This window comes from Nematolebias whitei, chromosome 22 (genome assembly GCF_014905685.2).
Source record: "Nematolebias whitei isolate Nwh7 chromosome 22, NemWhi1, whole genome shotgun sequence".
Taxonomy (NCBI): domain Eukaryota; kingdom Metazoa; phylum Chordata; class Actinopteri; order Cyprinodontiformes; family Rivulidae; genus Nematolebias; species Nematolebias whitei.
In genome coordinates this window covers 14091592-14113025 of record NC_056519.1, presented here as the reverse complement: position 1 = coordinate 14113025, position 21434 = coordinate 14091592, and the positions used below count along the sequence as shown (strand labels likewise).

The 21434-nt window shown below is 39.0% G+C and overlaps 2 protein-coding genes across 2 annotated transcripts in view; one reads left to right on the top strand and one right to left on the bottom strand.

Annotated features, from left to right (window-relative positions):
• snd1 (staphylococcal nuclease and tudor domain containing 1) overlaps positions 1-21434 on the bottom strand; it is a 205072-nt gene that overhangs the window by 87196 nt on the left and 96442 nt on the right. The window lies entirely within an intron of this gene.
• Positions 5566-10718, top strand: lrrc4.1 (leucine rich repeat containing 4.1). The gene has a single exon (XM_037696079.1). It carries the CDS (start codon positions 7268-7270, stop codon positions 10139-10141), a length of 2874 nt encoding a protein of 957 aa, XP_037552007.1. The 5' UTR covers positions 5566-7267; the 3' UTR covers positions 10142-10718.

Below are 21434 nucleotides of genomic sequence, written 5' to 3'. Positions count from 1 at the left end.
TATCCTATTGGACAAAAAAAAAAAAAAAAAAAAGCAAATACAAGTTTCAATATGATTTCATCCAACCATGGCACACAAACAAATCTAATTGAGGAAGGCAGCATTAGTTCACATTGCTTAGAAAAATAGATCAAGTCTTTAGGTGTCTTAAGTGTAGCAGTTGATTGGAAAATAGTTGATTAAATTACAAGAATGTTCTCAGTCTGAATTGGGCTGTCTGATGTGGCTTAGGTAAAACAGGGAGAGAGAGAAAAAGAAAGAGAGAGATCTTAATTTAATGTATTCTGTGAAGAATTAAATGATAAAACGACAGTTCACAAGACTCAACAGTGGCATCTCAAAATATCCATCTTGGTTTATGCTGAATGTGCTGACTGGGTCAACAGTGCTAACCTTACTATATATGTCCTGTGTTCCTGACTAACACAGTCCTATAAGCTAATTCCACTCTGGCAGCCAGTATGAACACAGCTCATTATAATGAAGCCCATTAGTCTGGAGACAATGGCTGCTAGTCTACCTCAGAGGTTGAATAAAAGCATGGTAGTGGTGGGAGGAACAAACATGTTCATCTTTAGTGTACCTTTAGTTGCCATGATCGAATATTGTCCTCATTTTAAAGAACATATCCTGTCACACAAATTAGTTTACAAGATAATATAAGCATGTAAACAAAACTTAAAAGCAATTAAGGCAGGCCTGACATAAATATAAAGGATGAGGAAAATAAGACCAAACAAAGAGGGGTTGAAAACAAAGCCGACTGGTAAAAACAAGAAACACTGACTCACTTTACATCGCACACCTGTAAATAAAACCAATGGCTGTACTTGATGCTTTGTACAGGTGTCTTTTATTTGTCAGGAGACTGTTCTAGAGATGGACCAATTGCTCAACAGGCAACCAGAACTGGACAACGTTCAGCTTGACCAGTCCCAATTTCATCCACACATACAGAGTGTGTTTGCACACTGAGAGCTGAGAGCTTGAATTCATCATGTAGTGTTTTTCGTGCTAAAAAGAAACCCTCAAAATAATTAATGTTATGAGTATTTTATTACTGAGTATTTTAACATATATTTAGATATTTTAGCATATTGTTTAGTGTTTGTTTAGCATATATCTTAGATCCTTATATACTGTTTCTTTTTATAATCTATATTTTTGCTACTTTTGGGTGTAACTGGAACCTTGAGTGCACAATTTTGTTCCACCTCATGCACCACATTTGACACAAATGACATAGAACCTTGAACTTGAAAAATATCTTATTGTTGTCATTTACTGTTTTGTTGTCTGTACTTTGTATGTTCTGTCTGGAACAGGTCCCTCTTGCAAATGAGTCTCCATGGCTCAATGAGGCTAGCCTGTATAAATAAAGGTTGAATGAATGAAAAACTGGATGGATTACATACAATGAAATTGAAGTAGAAAACTTTGTTTAATTATAAAACGTATGGATAATATCTCTTTTCCATACATGACTATGTATTAATGTAAGGGAATCCTCTTTTCGGACAATATCATCAAAAAATACATTCTGAATTGCCACACAAACACATGCACGGTGTTACAAATGCAAGTTGGCAAAAGGTAAAAAAAAAAAAATTTAAAAAAAAAGGGCAAATAAATGTCTTGATTATAAACTGAAATAAGTGCAATTTATTATCATGGACTCCAGTTGTTGTGAGGCAACTTGAGTTGCATTTCTGAAAAGATTATATGTTCCATTAAGGGTGGTGCTAAAAGTTATTACTGTAAGTATAGTGTATTGAGTGGAGGCTGCACAAGGTCAAACTAAACTGGAGAGACTTAACAGGTATCTCAATGAAACAACTATTCATTCTACCCTGCCAGATGGAACTCACTAATACACCCTATTGCCTATTATAATCCTTTGATTTGCTGGCACAAGACTAGTGCATGTGTGAGAGATCATAAAAAGGTTTTTTTTTTAAATTCCCAACAAGCACTATAAACCTTTACCAGGAATATGATACTGTGTCTGGGTTTGTGTGTGTGTGTGTGTGTTTGGCATATAATCGCTTTCAGTATTAATTCCTGATGATTGAAACAAAAAACAGGAAACTCTTGTACCACACTTGTTTCCTCAAGGTCAACTTTAAAATAAAAACTGCGTAGGAGTGTTGGGGTGACCTTCAAAAATCCTGGAGTTGGTGTGTCCCCATAATCTGGGACATCACTACTCAAAGGACATGCTTGCATACACACATGCATTAAAATTTGTAATTGCTCACAAGGCAAATGACAAGCCTGAAGCCTTCTCCTTGTCTTCTAAGACTACCATGTAGATAACTACTAGACCCGTAGTATAAATTTTTCATTGTGTTAATGAGATTATCAGATCTATCAATGAACTGCACATTTCATCCAATCATCCTTGCTGCAAGATTCTACTGCAGGCAATTTATCCAAATGGAACTACTGACATGTAGCACGCTTATAGACACAAGCTGCTGACCTACATGTGACTGGCCACAGCCCAGATTTGCTAGCGCTCACCTCAGGGGATGGGTTCTGTACTGACTGCATATACCCTCTGCATATGCTGATGGACAGGCCACACCAAAGTAGGTCGTGCAGTACCCCCAAGAATGCCTAGTGCTCGGCTGGAGTGGTGCAGGGGTTGGCTACACAAAGCTAAAGGAGAAGCAGTGAGGGCAGGGGTCAAACAGCAGGAGAATGGACTGGCATGATGGCAAAAACAGTACAAGTCCGACAGCTTATCCAGTTATCATCAACCAAAGAGTCTAGAAGTTCTGTCAGGACAGCACAATTCTCGTCAAGTGGAAGTTAAGTTTCTCCATGAACTAAAAATATGGGCAGCATAACAGATTAGTGGTTAGCAATTTTGCCTCACAGCAAAAAAAAAAAAAAAAGGTCCTGGGTCCCAGTCCCAGGTTGGGCCAGTGGTCTTTATGTGGACTTTGCATGTTCTCCTTGTGTTTGCATGGGTGTTTGCCAGGTATTCCAGTTTCCTCCCAGTCCAAAAACATGCATGATTAGGATGCCTTCAGACCCAGGCCTCACTTACAAAAGATGTGTGAGCTCAGTGGAATTTGACTGGTTAAATAAAGGTTAATAATAAAAATAAACAACACATTATGAAAATATTAAAATCAAAATGGTTAAAATTATGAATCAAATTCATATTTAAGCTTCAGCCAGAACATATCAGACAAGAGGTGCAAAGTGTGCACAAGTTCAAGCATGTCTGAAAAGGGTTATTTTTATAGACAGATTTTAGTTCATTTAAAAAAATATTTTAAACTACATGCAATGTCAAATTTTAAGCGTACTTTTTTTTACATCGTATAACATGTATACATGCTAAAATTATACCAAGTTAATGTTTCCCTTAAGTACACATTTAAAACAGGGAAATATACCTTTAGTAAAAGAAAAGCCTCTATTTTTTTACAATTTAAATCAAATTTATATGCATTTATAGGAGTTGAAAAAAGTGTACTATATATAAAACTAATGGTGATAAAAACCTACAGTTTTGAAACATTGGGCAAAGAAAGAGAATGAGAAGTCCTGTATGAGAAATCTGCATAAAATCCATGGGAAAAGTGTTGCAGAACTGTGTCAAAAGTAACATTGTCAAACTGGACAAACTAAAAAACAAACAAACAAAAAATGCTATTGGTAATCATTTTAGTGATTGATCTATGGAAAGCTTTTACATCAGTGACACATATATAGTAACAAAATGGGTTTGACATTTTCATAATTCACAAGCAGTAATCATGTTTGGGCTTTCAGGAAGATATAAAATTGCTTTGCTGTAAAGAAAAGATGCTTGGTAAATTTTTAACAAGACAACATGAGACCTACACTCCAAAAATGAAAAAGAGCACAATTTTAATATCTGTCATCTCATACCTCAAAACAAGCAACTTCCACTAAAAATAAAACGTTGATTACCTTCTCTTAAAATTATATTCTTCTCATGGCTGTGACGCTCCGGACTCCTTGTGGAAAGGAAATGCCCTTCTGTTACTCAGAATAATCTCTCCTATACTCCTGTGACTGCCACCTCATGCTTACATGTGCTTCATTGAAGCCTATTCGTATTCAACTGCTGTGAAGTCAAGGAGAAAGTCTTTGTGTGTATAATATAGGAGTTGGCTCTATACTCCTGTGCCAGTGGGAATAACGTACTGTGCTATAGGCAGTGTGACCTTTACTAGCCTAGCCGGTGTGCTTTCTCGCTTCCCCACTGTCTCTCTCTCCCTCTCTCTCTTACACACTTCCTCTCCAACTAAAAAAACACAAACACCTAGCAGCATTGTCACAAGTACCTTTACCAACCATCAATTACCCACACTGCTACCTAGTTTATTGGACATGAGGATTGCACAAATCATGTGAGATAGAGGCATGATGGGACAACAGGGTCCCATTGTTTTGCTTCTCTTTGGTAAGGAGGTAAATAATGTATTTTTCCTGTTTCCCTTTTTTCATGACCTTTATGGTTGTGTGCTTCCTGGAGCGACAGTTTTTATGTTCAAACTGAGGGTTAAAGCTTTCCTGGTTAGAGTGCCCTAACAATGGTCAAAGACGTGTTGGAAAAGGACATGGAGCTGTAGATCTTAGTCCATTCCACTGTATATTTCAAGACATTGTTGAAATCTTATTTACCTAAACAGGCTAACTCTTAAACACAAATCCAATACGGAATCAGTAATGTTTTAAAAGTAACCTAGTTAAATCATCAGAAACTTGTATTTCCACTGTCATGACACACGAGAGAGGGAGGGGAAAAAGCACACCAAAAAGTGAAACAGTTTGTGAACCAAAATGGAACAAATGTAAGCTTGCATATCCTACTGTATGTATACAAGGACAATCAGCAAGAGAGGTAGGGTGAGTAGAGTGACAGTGACGGACAAAGAGTGAGCATAGGAGGAAGACAGTGAAGAGGGAGGGGGTGGAGTGGGTGGGGGAAGTTAATGCATATAACCCACTGCATCAAACCAAAGCACTGCTCTGAGCAGAATGCGTCAGCAGTCCATTCATGTTCCTGTATTTTCCACGAAAGGACAATGCAAAAAGAGGTGAAGTAAAAGAAAAAAATCTAAAGCGACAAAAAGCAGAAAAAAAAAAAAAGAAGACAATTTAGGCAAGACAAAAAGCCAGAGAGAAAGAGTCCTCATTTGTTTGCCTTTGCCACCATAACAGTGCTGGAAAGCTTTGCCACACTCGTTGAAATAGTTTGCTTATTTGTGGGCATGAGGGGGTTAAAATCTGGTTGCTGTGGGAATGCCACAGTCCATCTCTGCCTTTTGCTTGGGCAGCCTGTCTATTCCCTTAAGCCAAAAAAGCCCCAGAAACCCACAGAACAAGAGACTGGAAAAAAGGAAGAGGAGGATAGCAGGAGCAAACTGGTTCTTGAAGAGGTAGATCTCTAAAAAGGTTGAGTGCTTTGAGCTCACACAACTACCTCAGGACACTGCAGAAAGCAGGAGGGAGAGAAAGAAAGATAGAGAGGTATGGAGAGAGAGAGCAAGTGAGCATGAGAGAGAGCGCACTCTCTCTTTTGCTGCTACAACGGATCCTTTCCACATCGACGCTGCTGTTAACGTCACGCCTGTAAGCCGCGCTTGCCCAGCGCTTGCCTCCTCTGCTCTGCTTCTTTCCCCAGTTAGACGCCGCATTAACAAGGGGGTGCTGATCACTACAACAAGGGGAAGGAAAAAAGAACTGGAAATAAGAAGAAACAAGCTGGAGAGGAAGGAAAAACTGTGCATCATTCCTTCTCCCTCTAACCCACCTCGCTCAACGCAGCTACAATACCCCCACTTCTCCAGGCACCCCCTTCCATCCCCCACCCAACTCTCCTCCTGAAGAAATTGACGGATTATTGGGAAGTGCACGGGAGGCAGGCAGCAGCTGCTTCTGCGTGTGCTCGCTACTGCTGCTGTGTTTTACAAGGATGGTGTGTGTTCGTTTGCAATTGCTGCTGTCGCAACCGTGGCTGTCGAGGTTGGAGCGTGTGGCTGGTTAAAAGGACTAATAAGCTAATGAAGGCAGCGTGTGTCGTCAAGCTTTTTCAAACCCTGCCAACCGCATCTGAGGGAAAAAGTATTACAAAAATCAAGAGGAGACAACCGCGCTATTAAGAAAAGAAGAAAGGAGAAGAGTACAAAAGAAGAAAAAAAGGGCTGTCAAGACTGTCGAACCGACCAACTGATTGAGCCCTAAAAAGTGGACAGAGGAATACAGAGAAGGGGGAATGTTCATTTTGAATATTTTCTCACACCTCGATAACATACCCTCTTAACCACTGCAAACAAAAAGGAAAAAAAAAACTGTGGAATGGACTGTGGAATTTCCATTTAACCTTCTCCGATCAACAGCTACTCTTTTTTTTTTTTTTTGCTTTTGGTTTTAGTGCACAAAAAAATTGTGCATGTGTGTTTCTGTGGTCGCTTGTACTATGGAGACTTGGGTAAGGTGTCTAAGAGGGGGATCAACTGTCGGATTCCAAGGACAAGCAAGAGAAGAGGAGCCAACAGCAAGAAGCAAGCAAGGGAGCACCACTGCTTTGGGAGCCTGACTGGATTCCTTTCTGCTGTTTCTTTTTACATTTTTCTCTTCTTTGTATCAGCACTGACGGGAAGAAAGAAAGAAACAAAAAAAAAAAACCACTCACAAAAGGCCTTCGAATCTTACTCTATGGATGTATGGATTTACAAAAAGGGCTCAACTTGATTAAGCTCTTTGGCATCGATACCCATTTTAACAGAGTCAGTAAAAAAAAAAAAAGTTCTCTCTGCTGCTCTTGGATATAATTGCATCCGATGTGACAGCCACAGCTCTGTCTGATTGCAAAAGGAGGGAAGCTATATCTCTCAGTTCAAGGACCTGTAATAATAACTTGAGGTAGGTGTCTAGTGTTTCAACCCCTGTTTGCATTAATTTCTAACATCAACTCTTCCCTCAGTGTTTCAATACCCATTTGATTTGCTTAATTTCCCATCATGACTTTTTCATACATGAATCAAAAAACCAGTCCTGCCCACCCTTTGTCTTTTTACCCCTGACAGTTCATGGAACTACAAGCATTACTTGAGTACAAATCAAGTTTTGTCATTTTTTCCACCCTATTTAGTTTCCTTAATACACTGATCCCCTTATCAGCATTATCAGACATCCAGAAACTATTCTTGTCCCCAAATCCACCAAACATCTGCCCCAAACATTCCCAACCTCCCCCCCAGATGATGCTGAATTATGAATGTGCCACATCATGAGTCTCCTGGGGCGGGTAGCTGTGCATCGTGCCAGGAAAGCCGCCCTGCTCTGTGTAGTCTTCCTGATGGCGCGAGCGTGGAGCAGTGCCTCCCTGGCCTTGGCGGGGGCGGCAGTCTCTTTAGGACCTCAGGGCTGTCCACCCCAGTGTTCCTGTAGTAATCAGCAGGGGAAAGTGGTGTGTACCCGACGGGGCCTAACACGAGTGCCCCCTGGAATTCCTGCAAACACGCGACACCTCAATCTAATGGAAAACGCCATTGAGGCGGTGCAGGCTGACTCATTCCGCCATCTGCACCACCTTGAGGTGCTTCAGCTTGGGCGAAATGCCATAAGGCAGATTGAGGTGGGCGCGTTCAATGGACTGACAAGCCTCAACACATTGGAGCTGTTTGACAACCGGTTGACAGTTGTGCCTAGTGGAGCTTTTGAGTACTTGTCTAAACTAAGAGAACTCTGGCTGAGGAACAACCCCATTGAGAGTATTCCATCTTATGCCTTCAATCGGGTGCCATCACTCATGCGACTGGACTTGGGAGAATTAAGGAAACTAGAGTACATCTCAGAAGGAGCTTTTGAGGGCCTGCAAAACCTCAAGTACCTAAACCTGGGAATGTGTAACATAAAAGGTGATATGCCAAACCTGAGTCCCCTTAAGGGCCTGGAAGAGCTCGAGATTTCAGAAAACCTGTTCACAGTGATAAAACCAGGCTCCTTTACAGGTCTACATTCCCTTAAAAAACTATGGGTGATGAACTCACAAATCACCGTGATAGAGCGCAATGCTTTTGATGGTTTATCTTCACTGGTGGAGCTTAATCTTGCCCATAATAATCTGAGCGCTGTGCCACATGATCTGTTCTCCCCGCTCAGGTACCTAGTGGAACTTCACCTTCACCACAATCCTTGGAACTGTGGCTGTGAGGCTGTTTGGTTAGCACGCTGGCTAAGAGAGTACATCCCTACAAACTCAACTTGCTGTGGACGCTGTCACTCACCTGTCACGATGAGAGGTCGACAGCTAGTTGAAGTGGACCGTGGTGAAGGAGCTGCAGTACAGTGCTCTGCGCCATTCATTGCTGATGCACCACGGGACTTAAACATCTCAGCAGGGAGAGTGGCTGAGCTACGTTGCCGCACAGCTCCAATGTCTTCAGTTCGCTGGCTCCTACCCAGTGGAATTATCTTGACACATGCCTCTAGCCATGCAAGAATATCAATCCTCAATGATGGTACACTTAACTTCTCAAATGTTCTGGCATCAGACACAGGCACTTACATCTGCATGGTGTCCAATGCAGCTGGAAACTCTAATGCCTCAGCGTACCTCAATGTAAGTGCAGCTGAACTAAACACATCTAATTTGAGTTACTTTACTACAGTGACTGTAGAAGTCTTTGGTCCAACCACTGAGATGCCCAAGCCTAAGACAACTACAACCACAGCTGCTGCAGGTGCTGGAGTTGCTGGAGGAGGGGGAGTAAGCTTAGGGACAACAACTACAACTGCCTCTCCTTCTGTCTTTCAACCCGTGTTCATCTCAACACCAACAGTGCTGCTGCAAAATACTGACAGTCCAGCCAATGCGGCTAAGCCATCTGTGTCACCAGGACTTCAAGGTGCCAAAGGCAAACCAGGCAAGTCTGGCCCAAGCTTGGATGAAGTGATGAAGACTACTAAAATTATAATTGGTTGCTTTGTGGCTGTAACACTGCTTGCTGCAGTCATGCTAATTGCCTTTTACAAACTGAGAAAGCGCCACCAGCAGAAGAGCACAGTGGCAGCTGCTCGCACCGTTGAGATTATTCAGGTGGATGAGGAGGACCTTCCACCACCAGCATCTGCAGCCCAAGAGTCATCTCTAACATTGCCTGAAATACGGGACCATAACAGCATACATAAACTTGACTTCATCAGCCACAAGACTGACTACAGTTTTCACAAACCCAAGGCTGAATATAAGCCCCAGCCTGATTTTACACTACACAAGCCGAAGGCTGAATATACCACATACAAGCCAAATATGGACTTCAGTAGCCACAAATCTATTACAGATTACAATACACACAAATCAACACCAGATTTCAGCCATCACAGACCAAAGCCAGACTGCAGTCCATTTAGACAGGACTACAGCACTTACAAAACTAAATCAGAATACAGCCCATTTAAATCAGACTTTGGAACTCATCCAAAGGTTAGAACAGATTACAGTCCATTCAAATCAGACTACAGCACTCATCCTAGACAGAGAACTGACTTCAGCCCATTTAAGCGAGACTACAGCACTCAACCGAAACCTAAACATGACTACAGTCCATTAAAATCAGACTACAACACACAACATAAACCTAAAGCGGAATACAGTCCGTTCAAATCTGACTTTGGAACTCACCCAAGAACTAAACCTGATTACAGCCCATTTAAACCTGACTACAGCACTCAACCTAAACCCAAAGTAGACTACAGTACCCAGAGACCGAAAACAGAGATTACCTACAAAACAAAGGACTATTATACCCCTCATAAGACTGCACCTGATTACAGTGGCTTCCAAACAGAATTCAGCCCCCACAAAATGGATTACAGCGCCTTTAAGTCTGATTTTAGTCCACACGCTCAAAGACCTAAAGTTGATTACAGTCCACATAAAGTGGACTACAGCCCTCATAAGGTGGACTACAGCACTCTAAAGCCCAAATACAACACCTATAAACCAAGTGGGCAGGGAGCTAAATGGACAGAAAACAATGTTGGAAACTCTTTGCCTCGAACCCTGCCCAGCACCATTACAGCAATGGCTGAGCCCTATGTCATAAAAACACATACCAAGGAGAAGGTACAGGAGACCCAAATTTAAAAAAGTCCACCTGTTCTGAGGCTCTCGCTATTTTCCTTATGTCTTTAGGTTCCACCAAATTGTTCCACATCACCCTTTTTTCTTTTGAATATAAAAACCATGCAATAGAATGCACAAAAACAAACAAAAAAAAAGAACAAGAACTACTTTTTTGTACAGAGTGCAAACTTTAAAGGACTGATGGTTCAATGTTGTACATGCTTATAAATAAAAATATATACGGACAAAATAAAACTACCATGGGTTGGTGATAGAGAAACATATATTAAAAAGAAATTGAAACTATTTTCTAACTTGTAACTTCTATTTAAAATAATGAGATGTTTGAGATGCTGTCTTGACTTTGACAAATGAGGGTAGTTGTTTTAAAATGGGGCATTCTGTGTGATTTTTACACCATGCTACAAAGAAAGCGGCGGCAAGAAAGAATATTTATACAGAGAAGACTTTCTTTAACAAAAACCGAAAAAAGGTCAGTGTCGATCTTTACAGGTTTATCTTGTAAAAGCACCAAGAATTTGTACTGTGCCAAATGTTATAAATGCAATAAAAAGGATTTTTGGAAGAAAAACGAAAACATTAGAGAAATGTTTTATTCCTATTCTTTTCTTCTCCAGGAGTATACTGTAACAATCAGTTGAATGCTTTAGACACTGCAGCAACACACTGCAGCTATACTTTAACCCTAAGTGTGCTGAATGACTCTTGCATAATGAATCACAGTGCAGAAGTGGATTGAGCTTTTTTACAAGTACCTCTACAGCTTGTACTAAACGTATTGAATGCAAGGTTTTTCTTTCATTTTATTTTACTTAATTTACATTCCCAATATTTGCTATTGCATTTCATTCATTTGAGGCCGTTGAGACAAAAAAAGGGCAATAACGTTACATGAATGTATTGACAAAAATCAAACAACATGAGCTTTTATAATATTGTAATGGTAAAGTAGAAGCTCAGTGTAAAGTATGCAAGCCCACTGTGTTACTTCACACATTTTCTAGAAAAGTAGCACATACGGTTTCTAATGAAGGAAAAAAGGTGAAAAGGTGTTTGTTTATACTGCCATGGCAACACAACATTTCATTGTAATTGTCATGACATCCAAGCTGTTGGGCATTCATCAGTCAAAATAGTTCTGTGATGAAAAATGTATTTAGGTATTGTTGTTAATGATGCTGTCTTTTTATTCAACAATTTTTTTTTTTTTTTTCCATCAAAATATGCTGCAAACAAAATCTAAAAGTTAGGAAACAATATGAAATTAGCCAGTTTAATGGGGAAGTGAGTGTAAAACCTAGACAACTGTTATGTCTAATATTTATAAAACTAATTAAACAAGAAAGATCAGACAGACAAAACGTTTTGCAGACATGGAAACTTTCATCCAAGAGGTTCCATGTTGGCATACGTCTTAACATATCTACTGCATAAAAAATAATTTGACAAAATAAAGTTGTGCATTAAAATATATTAATTTTATTTAAAGAAATGTAACAGTGTTTTATCAATATAAAAGTTGTGCTCATGACTGTATCAGTGTTTGAAAAACTAAAATCTGATTAACAATCCTTTTAACAATCAACTTCTATGTGGGGTAAAAATCACTTACTGCAGTGTACAGGTACTCATGATCCAAATCCCCTATAGCCTATGTTGTTCTAGTCTTTCAGACAGTCTACAATTGAACTTATATTTTAGACTTTGGAAAGAGAGCCTTCTTAGGTGTGACAACGATTGATAAAATGAGGAAAAAATCATCAGCAGTACAGCACAGGTAGAACAACTGGGAGATAAAGTTAGAGAGGCCAAACTGAGATGATTTGGACATGTCCAGAGGAGGGACAGTGGGTATATTGGTAGAAAGATGTTAGAAATGCAGCTGCCATAAAAAAGAAAAAGAGGAAGGCCAAAGAGGATATGGATGCAGTTAAACAAGACATGGAGGTAGTTGGAGTGAGGACAGAGAGAGATGGTGGAGGATGACTTGCTGTGGCAACCCCTGAAGAGGGAAAAGCCGAAAGAAGAAGAAGAAAAAAGGCAGAGTCTGCAGTTGCAAGAATTGGGTTGTTCATGATGATCAGCATGTGGTCAGTCTGAAATTTGTCCATGCGTTTCTTCTGCCAGCCATGTCTTTTGGGTTACAAAAAACAAGAATGGCTAAAATAAGGAGAGCTTTACTGTGAGAGACATAAAATGTGGGAAATGACCTAAATGAAGCAAATAAATAAAGAATATAAATTGGAAGTTAAAGCTTAACCATTTTATGCTGAATATTTTTATTGCCATTAGGCTGCTGTTTTGATCTCCTGCTCTTGTGGTTTACTTAGGTGCACATAGCTATGTTTTCAAAATAAGTGTTTCCATTTGTATCTAATGTAAAATGTGAGGACACTTTTCAGGAAAGCAAAAAACGTTTTGTTTTTTTTTTGTTTGTTTTTTTCCCCATACATGAATTTTGGCTAAATGTGTCTATAAATATAAAAATACAAAGCATTAAATTATGCGACATGTTTTCAAAAAAATATTTTGGCATAGTTTTGCATTTTATATGCTCAGATAAGTTATAACAGCATTTGTCTATTGCCGCAGAATAATATTGGGTAATGAAGTATACTGAGCTAGCTGATAATATATTTAAGCTGCAATGTGCTATAAAAGGCTCCGTCATCCTAATCGGTCAAAATGGCTACAGGGTCATCAATCAGCCAATCAGTTAGCCAGGCAGTGGAGGGCTTGTCTCCATGGGAAACACTTTTCTCTGGTCCTTCCTCCCCCACATCATGTTTCCCGTCTGTGTGCTTCATTAGCAATCATGAAGTCATTGGAAAGAGGAAGCACAGCAAGACACATATTCAGGCACTGCTCAAAAAGCTGCAGGAGGCGGAGGAGTGATGTGAAGTTGAGGCCAAAGATAAGGTTTAAGAGATACAAAGAGGAAGATTGATTAATATCAAGTTATTACACCGAAAGAGCTGGCCGCAATCAAAAACAAAGGGGGTAACACCGAGAGAGAGAGGAGCAGATGACGTGATGGTAATGACAAAATCGAGATGAGCGTGAAGAAATGTGACATAGCTTGAGAATGTGACTAACAATAGTTGTTTCTGGAGAAAAAATGTGTGAGAGATGCCAGTTATAGAATAGACAAAAACAAACCTAAAGAAGAATGATGTGAATAATGTTTCATTTTCTAAGTTTAGCTCAAATAAAAACTGGGTAATGCTACCAAAAGAAGGGAAAGCAGTGTAGAGAGTGACGGGGAGGAAAAGCACTTGGGAAAGGACTAACAGAAAATGTGATGCAAGAGTGCCAGCTACAGATGGAATGGGGAATATATTGCTTGGCCACTGAGGCTGTTGCATGATTGGTGAATGGGTGGACTGCACCACACGTAGTGTGGTGGGGGTGGGGAAGAAAGGGGCATACAGAGCAGAGTGCAGCAGATAAGTGCTGATACAGAAAATGGACTGGACCACTGGGGGTACTTGAGTAAGGCAAGCTAGAGAATAAAACAGCAAAGAGAGTGTGAGGATCAAGAGGTTAGAGCAAATGGAACGGTAGGGACAATGCAGTGTAACAATCTGTACATGTAATGCTTTCAGAAACAAGTCAAAGCCCATAATCCAGCACCAAGAACAAACATTACACTTGCTCGTCCACTCAATTTAAGCCAATAGCTAATTGTCAACTTAGTTGGGACATTTCAAAACTAATCTGCTTTGATGCCATCTCTTAATTAGATGGTTTTTCTCAAGCTAATTACTATTGCACTGCAGTCTATAAGAGAGCTATAGCCAAATATGATCTCATTAAATTACCTAGAGTACAAGGCATTATTTTCAATTGCATTAGCAATTTGTCAACCAAATTCTCAGTAATGTAACAACCTATTACAACTTTCATAATGATTGCTACATGTAGAAAAGAGGCTACATATTATGTGGTACCATCAGTAACGTTTGTTGTGTGTGTGTGTGTGTGTGTGTGTGTGTGTTTTTCCCCCTTTTTTTCCCCCAATTTGTGACATTTCAATTGTTTTAACTTTTGGGGTGGATAGACTCACTAAAAACTTATGTAAATCAAACAACACATTTATCTGCAAATACTCTCTTATTTCCTTCTGGTCTTACTGTGTTTGGTACTTTGAGCTGGCCTCAGTAACAAAGGGGTCTGTAGACATCTGATATATTTGTGAAGTGAGTGAATGCAGGACTATAAAACATTAAATCATCTAGGTAGCATTTTTGGCTATGCCATTACTGTGAAAGAAGGGCTGTCTGAACGTTGTATAAAAGACGGTCAGCAACAGCTCCCGTATCATATACCTTTAACAGATTGATGACAATCATATAGGGGCAATAATGTGCAAGAACGAAAGCTTGAGCATTTCTGGATTTTCTTGAGTGACAAAATATTTTTGCTGAACTAAAATAAAGTGCCACTGAGCAATTCCTTAAATGCTCTGAGCATGGCACCTGCAGTTGTTCTTACGTGCATTCTCACTGTTAAGGTTCTGCACAAGTTGCTCACTACTAGTAGTGATCAATTCACAAAATATGCTAAAAATTTCAAATTTAATCCTTTTGTAAAAACTAGCAAAGAAAAAAAGTCATACTTGAGTTACCTGATCATGGGAACTACCCAGACGTTGTAGACCTAGTGAAGAATGAATGATGCACAGGGAAGGTATACTCTGTGTGTGTATACTTGGCAAACTGGGGGAAAAGAAGGGTCTATTCTGAGCAGGTGTATGCCTGTTGCTTTTTGATTCAATAGGAGCTGTGTCCAAAAAGTTGTTATTATTATTAGTATTAGTATTACTTAGGCCTGTCGCGATAAACAATAAATTAATTAATAGCATGATAAATGAAAATTATCAACCTCATTTTCATTTATCGGCTTTATCGTTTCTTCGTGTCTCTTTTTCTACTGAAGACACCGGATGATGAAAAACTCAACTCTGGTGCTCTTCACTGACCCCTCCCTTTCTCTTTTCTCTTTGAAATCCATTTTAGCTATCCAAAATGGCGTTTCTGGATCGTTAAAAGCAGCTAAGCTAAGAAGCTATGCTAGAAGCTAAGCTAACAGGCTGATCTGTGGGGAAAATAAAACATCTCGTCTAAGCTACAAAATTTACCTGTGCCTTCGTCTAAAAAGTTGATTTTCTCTGCAAAAAGAAGCTGAGAACTTGTTTACAGATTTTTTATTAAAAGCTTTGTGTGAAAAATGCTATGCTAAAGATCTTGAACCACAATGAGCGTCCGCCATTTTGAGAATTGAAGAGAAATAGCCCATGTCACGTCAAGGGGCCTGCCTCCCATTTTTCTTAAAGAGACAATGCTGCTCTTCCCTCACCATCCATCCTTCGGTTCAAACAGTCTTAAATTGCCATCCGGTGGTCAAAAAAAGTAGTGCATGCAAAACAAATTAAAAATTTCTTCTTAAATTTGACAATAATGACTAATTATTGTCAAATTTCAAACAATATTATCGTTTATCACAATTTCTTAGACAATCGCCCAGCAAAATTTGGTATCGTAACAGGCCTAGTATTAGTATTAATAGAGGGCCTGTACAGTGGACAAAGCCAACAGAGGAAAGGGAAGCCAACACAAAAGTCTATAACTGGTTTAAAAAGTATGGACATAACTTCACTCCACCTTTGGTATTTTGATTATATTCACTAACAAAATGACTTTTAAAATGCGGTGTTTAAAATGGAGTTTTGGTTAAGCAAAGAATTATCCAAGACAAGTTTATATTTTCTGGTGTGCATATTATTCACCACGTGAAAACCAAAGTCCATATTTAATATTCAGCTTGTGTTATGATTTGTTGTTACCGAGGTCATTGGAGGCAGAGAGTAAGACGTTATCTGTATACTGCTGGCAGTGATCCCAGTGCTGCCAAGTCTTAAACTAATAGCAAAATTATTCAGTATATATTCTGGTCAAAAGCAAGAATTTTTAAGATGAAGCTGAGACCGAATTGCAGGTGGGTTGACTGACCTATTTTTGCAACGAGGAGAACCACTCGAGTGTGTTACTCCCTGTGAGACAGTTTATTGCCTTTTTGGTGGGTGAAAACATCCTTGTTTTTCGTAGCAGTCAAAGATGACAAAGACTTACTTTTATGATCTGGTTCATTGTCGAGTCTAAGGGGCGCGCATGTGTGTGTGGTCAATCAGGTCCACACAAATCTCTAAACAGGGGCTGAGGCATGTTAGGCATGTTGACATCTTTGTGGGTGCACAAACACAAAGGCGTGCACATACACACAGTAGAAAAAAAGTGAAGCCAATGGCCATTAATTTCACTGCTTATGTTGAGATTTATGTCCTGGAGAGAAATCATAATCACAGGCACAGCATTACTGTGAATGTGTGTACAGACTGCTTTACCAGACAGTTTTAAATAGTCCATGGCACAACTTCTTCTGCAAGTGGAAAGCACATAAAGATTAGAAAATCCTGTGACCACTGTGGTGATTAACACAAATCAGTTATGTTTTAGGTGTAAAAGAAAAAAAGAAGAAATGAGGGCAATGAAAGCCTAGAGACAGATGTACCCTGCCCTGAGAAAGATGACTTTGAAGGGTTAGAGAAAGTGTTCTGGGATTTTCTTTTTGTAGGACAACAAAGAACGTCTGGTTGTAGATACTTTGGTTACTGCAGAGGAGTAGAACTTCAATAAAATATGTACCTCCTTGACTTACCAAGGAATAAGATGATTTATAGGTAAATAGAATAAAGGGAAGACATTTTATGTGACACCTTGTATTTAAACCACATTTTTAAATGGTTTAATTTATTTGCTTCAACAATTTACGATAACCGAATATTACCACATAGACTTATGAGAAAGGCCTTACATTTTAACAGTCATTATTATTACTGGTGTTTAGGTCTTTATACAATGCTGTCATTTCTTAACAAGGTATTATTTGTGGAAGAAGTGTAACCATGCTATAAACCAAAGCTCACTGAAATTATCTAATGTTTAAAATAAACTGAAATGCAACTTGTGTCATATAGACAAAGGCTTATTGTTTGGTACAAAAACATTAAAACAGCACAATAATTTAATTAAATTCATTAGATAAAATGTAGTTTACAAAATGCTTTTTGGCAAGTACGAGCGCATTATAAAAACAGACAGGTTTTTTTTTCCATCACCAAAGCTTTAAATGGGGGGATGAGCTAGTTATGTTCTTGTCAATGATCACACTGCTCTTTAAAGACTAAGGGACTTTAAATTAAATCCAAGTTTATATTTCAGAAATACAGATTTTCTTGATAACAGCACAGCCAACTAAGAGAAGGGAGATGGAAAAAGAGGGAAGCAAATAGAAAGGATAAGGTACAAAGAGCATTACAACTTGGGAGCAAAAGATGAGCACTGAAATGTGATTACTGTAGATTAGATGCCGTTATCCAACACTTCAGGAAGACCACAGGATTCATTTTGTTGCAACTGTGGGATCTTGAATTTTGCAATGGCGTGAACGTCAAGATAACAAGCAAAGTGCTAATGTCAAAGACTTGCAGAGAAAATGTGCACTGCTGAGCAAAGAATGGCAAATGAAAGCAAGGCGGAGATGAAAGCTCTAAAAAGCTGCGTACAGCATACGCGGCTTGAAACCGTTCTCATGTGGTGGCAAAATTATTCAGTTGCTGCAGCAAAATGCTGTGAGTCTTTTAAGCTATATGCGTGTGTAGTTGGGTCAGCTGTGATCTTCAAAGATCAAACAAATCAATAGCCAACTTCTTTTGGCTGGTAGGAACAGAAGCCTTGCTACATTGCAGGAATTTTATTTTAATGCATCTTGAGCTTTCATCATTTAACAGGGGAGGTCATGTTTGTTAAGAACCTAATTTTCCTAAAGTAAAATGCTGATGCATCTTCTGATTACTCAAAATAAAAACAAGCTATGAAATAAAAGTATTAATGCCGTAAACTCTGGCCTATGACCCCAGCTACAAGTCTTGAACAAATCCTAACCACTTATTTGCTGAAATGAATCTTTATTTTTAAGCAACGGTTGCTAAAAGGTCCAAGGATGGTAGGAAAACATTAAAGAGCTCAGCTCATTCCTTTTTTAACTAGATTTCCAACAAATTTACACATGTTTTGGGGAAAAGAGAAAAAAAAATCTAAAGTACTGTGAAGTGGTTTTGTGTTCGAGTCTAATGCAAGGGGCCATTTTTGTTCAGCGTCCAGTGGATTTTTGTATATTAATGGTGGAACTCAGCGCCCAGTACAATAAAAATTTTGATATGACAGCATGTTGTCTTTATAAAAATGTTTTCAAAAAAAGAGACCGTCTATGTCAGGACGAGAAAAACAAATTAAGCACACGACGCTCAGGAAACAGAAAGGAAAAACTGTGTCTTTTATATCAGTGAGTTATTTTGATGGAATGGCCAATGTCCAATATTTAACTTTATTGCTAATATCGGCCGATACGATACCATGTCAATAATATTGTGCATCCCTAATAATGGGGGCTGCAAAAAAGGGGGATGAAGGTTTACTCTAAACAAACCAAGTAATTTAGAGCCTTTAGCTGGTTTCGCCAACCTGGGTTAATAAAGAAAAAGCTGTAATATGATGAACTGTGACAAACATACACTAAATTAGTTCACCAAAAATAATCATCGCTCCAAGTATGCCCTGTAATGTTGTACAAAGCTTAGCACAGGTCTAACTATTATATTCAGTTAACTCTTCAGAACTACAAGTTTTACAACAAGTGAATCGTGGGCTTTTTGCAGGCCAAAGTTGTATGACCTCACCTCTCAACCACCTGACTCATGAGTCCACCTGTCCAATGGGGGCCAGTTATAATACATTTATAATGAATGTCTTTCCTTACCAAATAAGACTGAGTGCAAGCTTAACCTAGTTTGCATCTGATTTTAGTAAAATGCCTGTAAATGATATTTTGAAGCTTAAAACTCAAAGTTAAAACATCTGAATAAATCAAAACATGTGAGTGCAGCAAAGGTTATAGTTTGTTATTGGGGAGAGAATAGAAGAGAAGGAGGAAGCTCAGGGTGGAGGAGATTTGGCAAGCCTTCACCCTCCCACTGTTGGCAGCAAAGACACAAACAGTTTCCTCGCAGCAGTGCATGCATCTATTAGTATTGTTCCAGGAGATAATAACTGTGTGTGCACAACTTTCTGTGAATTTGTGTGTCAGAGTGTCAATTGTACACTGAAAGTGGCAAAGGAGTTGTAGTGAGGTGACAGACAAACAATATGGAGCAACAACAAAAAAATGTACATGGAAGCAAGTGTTTACTTGTGTCAGACGACTGAGCTAAATGTCATTTTAACAGGAATATTAGAGGCTATGGTGTTGAAAAAGTCCACCATTTAAACTACAGAGTCCAATGATAACAAAAATTGTGAATACAAATACATATTTGTTGATTTATTTAAAGTCATTTATCACAGCTTAGTGAACTTTTTCTAGAGGCTGAATTAAAAAGTCAAACAAACATTAAAAAAAAGATTCCCCCTTCTTTCATTTCTGACTTCTGACAACCTAACTAAATCTTGATTAAGATACCACGTGTTTCCTCATTAGTATTAACGATCTTATCACACTAATGTAGGGACAGATAAGCAGACAAATGCACTGTTGAAGATAATGAATGGCATGCCGACTTTGGGAATATTGATTACTTTTTAAATAAGTCCAACTGAACAAATTAAAACAGTAAACACTCTCACTTTAAGAGAGTGAGCTGGCAGCACATGCATTTCAAGAAACTGCAGTGCCCAGTGCAACCTCTCTTGGAAATTCCTATGCAAACACCCCTACAAATTCTGAGAAAGTCAGCTGGCACAGGGATTTAAATAACTGCATTTCTATATCTTGCCTCAACTGAAGCTAAACGTGCACACGCACACACATAGCTTGGTTTGTTGCCCACTTTTGCCATTAGCTTTATCTGTCGAAACTCAAAGCCAAGAGCCCAATCCCTGTTCATTTTGTTGAATAGATTTTGCAAGGCCTGTTCTTCCCTTTATGCCCCGACTGTCCTCTGGGAAACATAGAAAAAGGAGAAGGAGGGGGAGTGGAGAGATGCTGATCGCTGACACAGCTTCGGAGATAGCCTCTCTCTTGTTGGTAAGGGATATAAAGAAATGGAATGAGAGAATAGGTAGGAAGATAGAGGAGACGACGAGATGGGGATAAGAGTGCAGGTGTGAGGACATTATGCTGGGGTAAGCTGGTGAAGGATTACCGCCTCAAATCTCTCCTCTTTCTAGCCTTTATTTGGTACTTATTTATTCACATCTTTGAAGCTTCAGTATATTCCTCCTCAGATCAGGTCCACACACAAATAAAACCCAGTTGTGTGATAGTAAAAGTGGGACTAGGGATCAAAAAGGACCCAATAAGAGGAGATGGCTAGACCAAGCAGGTGCAGCAGTGTCCAGGAATAGATAATAACTGAGCAAGTGAGAATAGAATGACATTAAAGACAAAGACAATAAGGAACGGAAGAAGCAAGAAAAGTCTAGACTAACAGCGATCTGTATGTGTTTGTGTATTCAACCAAACTTTGCAGAAAATGCATAACATGAAGCATATAACAGAAATTATGCAAAGACTGACACTTTATTTCACAGCAGCTGACTTCAGTGTGTGTAAAAAGCTTAATTACAGTTTGTATTGTGCATTTTAGCCATACAGCCAAGAAAATATATTTATGTGGCAACTGCTGTGTCAAGTGAACATTTATCATTAAGAGGGTAAAGTCTGGTTCATCCTTGTTTAAACAAACGTGCATGGGTATTTCTTTTTTTTTTTTAAACTTGCATATAATTCCAAGTTGAAAACATAACTTTTCAGATAACCACAAAGCAAGAGAATCATCAATACATTGCATCCAGAAAGTATCAGTGCATTACTTTTTCCACATTTTGTTATTTTACAGCCTTATTCTAAATTGTATTAATCGCTTTCCTCAAAATTCTACACACAATACCCCATTATAACAACATGAAAAAGGATGTTATAGATTTTTGCAAATTTATTTAAAAAAGAAAACAAAGAAATCAGTTTTGTGAGCATTCACAGCCATTGCTTAATACTTTGTTGATCCACCTTTGTCAGCAATTAAAAGCCTAGTCTTTTTGAATATGATGCCACAAGTTTAGCACACCTAGCTTTAGGCAGTTTGCCCCATTCTTCTTTGCAGGGCTTCTCAAGCTCCATCAGGTTGGATGAGAGATGTCTGTGCACAGCCATTTTCTGATATCTCCAGAAATGTTCA

What these genes read in the sequence shown, in the direction of transcription:
- lrrc4.1 (XM_037696079.1), top strand. Translation starts at nt 7,268, where the DNA reads ATGTGCCACATCATGAGTCTCCTGGGGCGGGTAGCTGTGCATCGTGCC.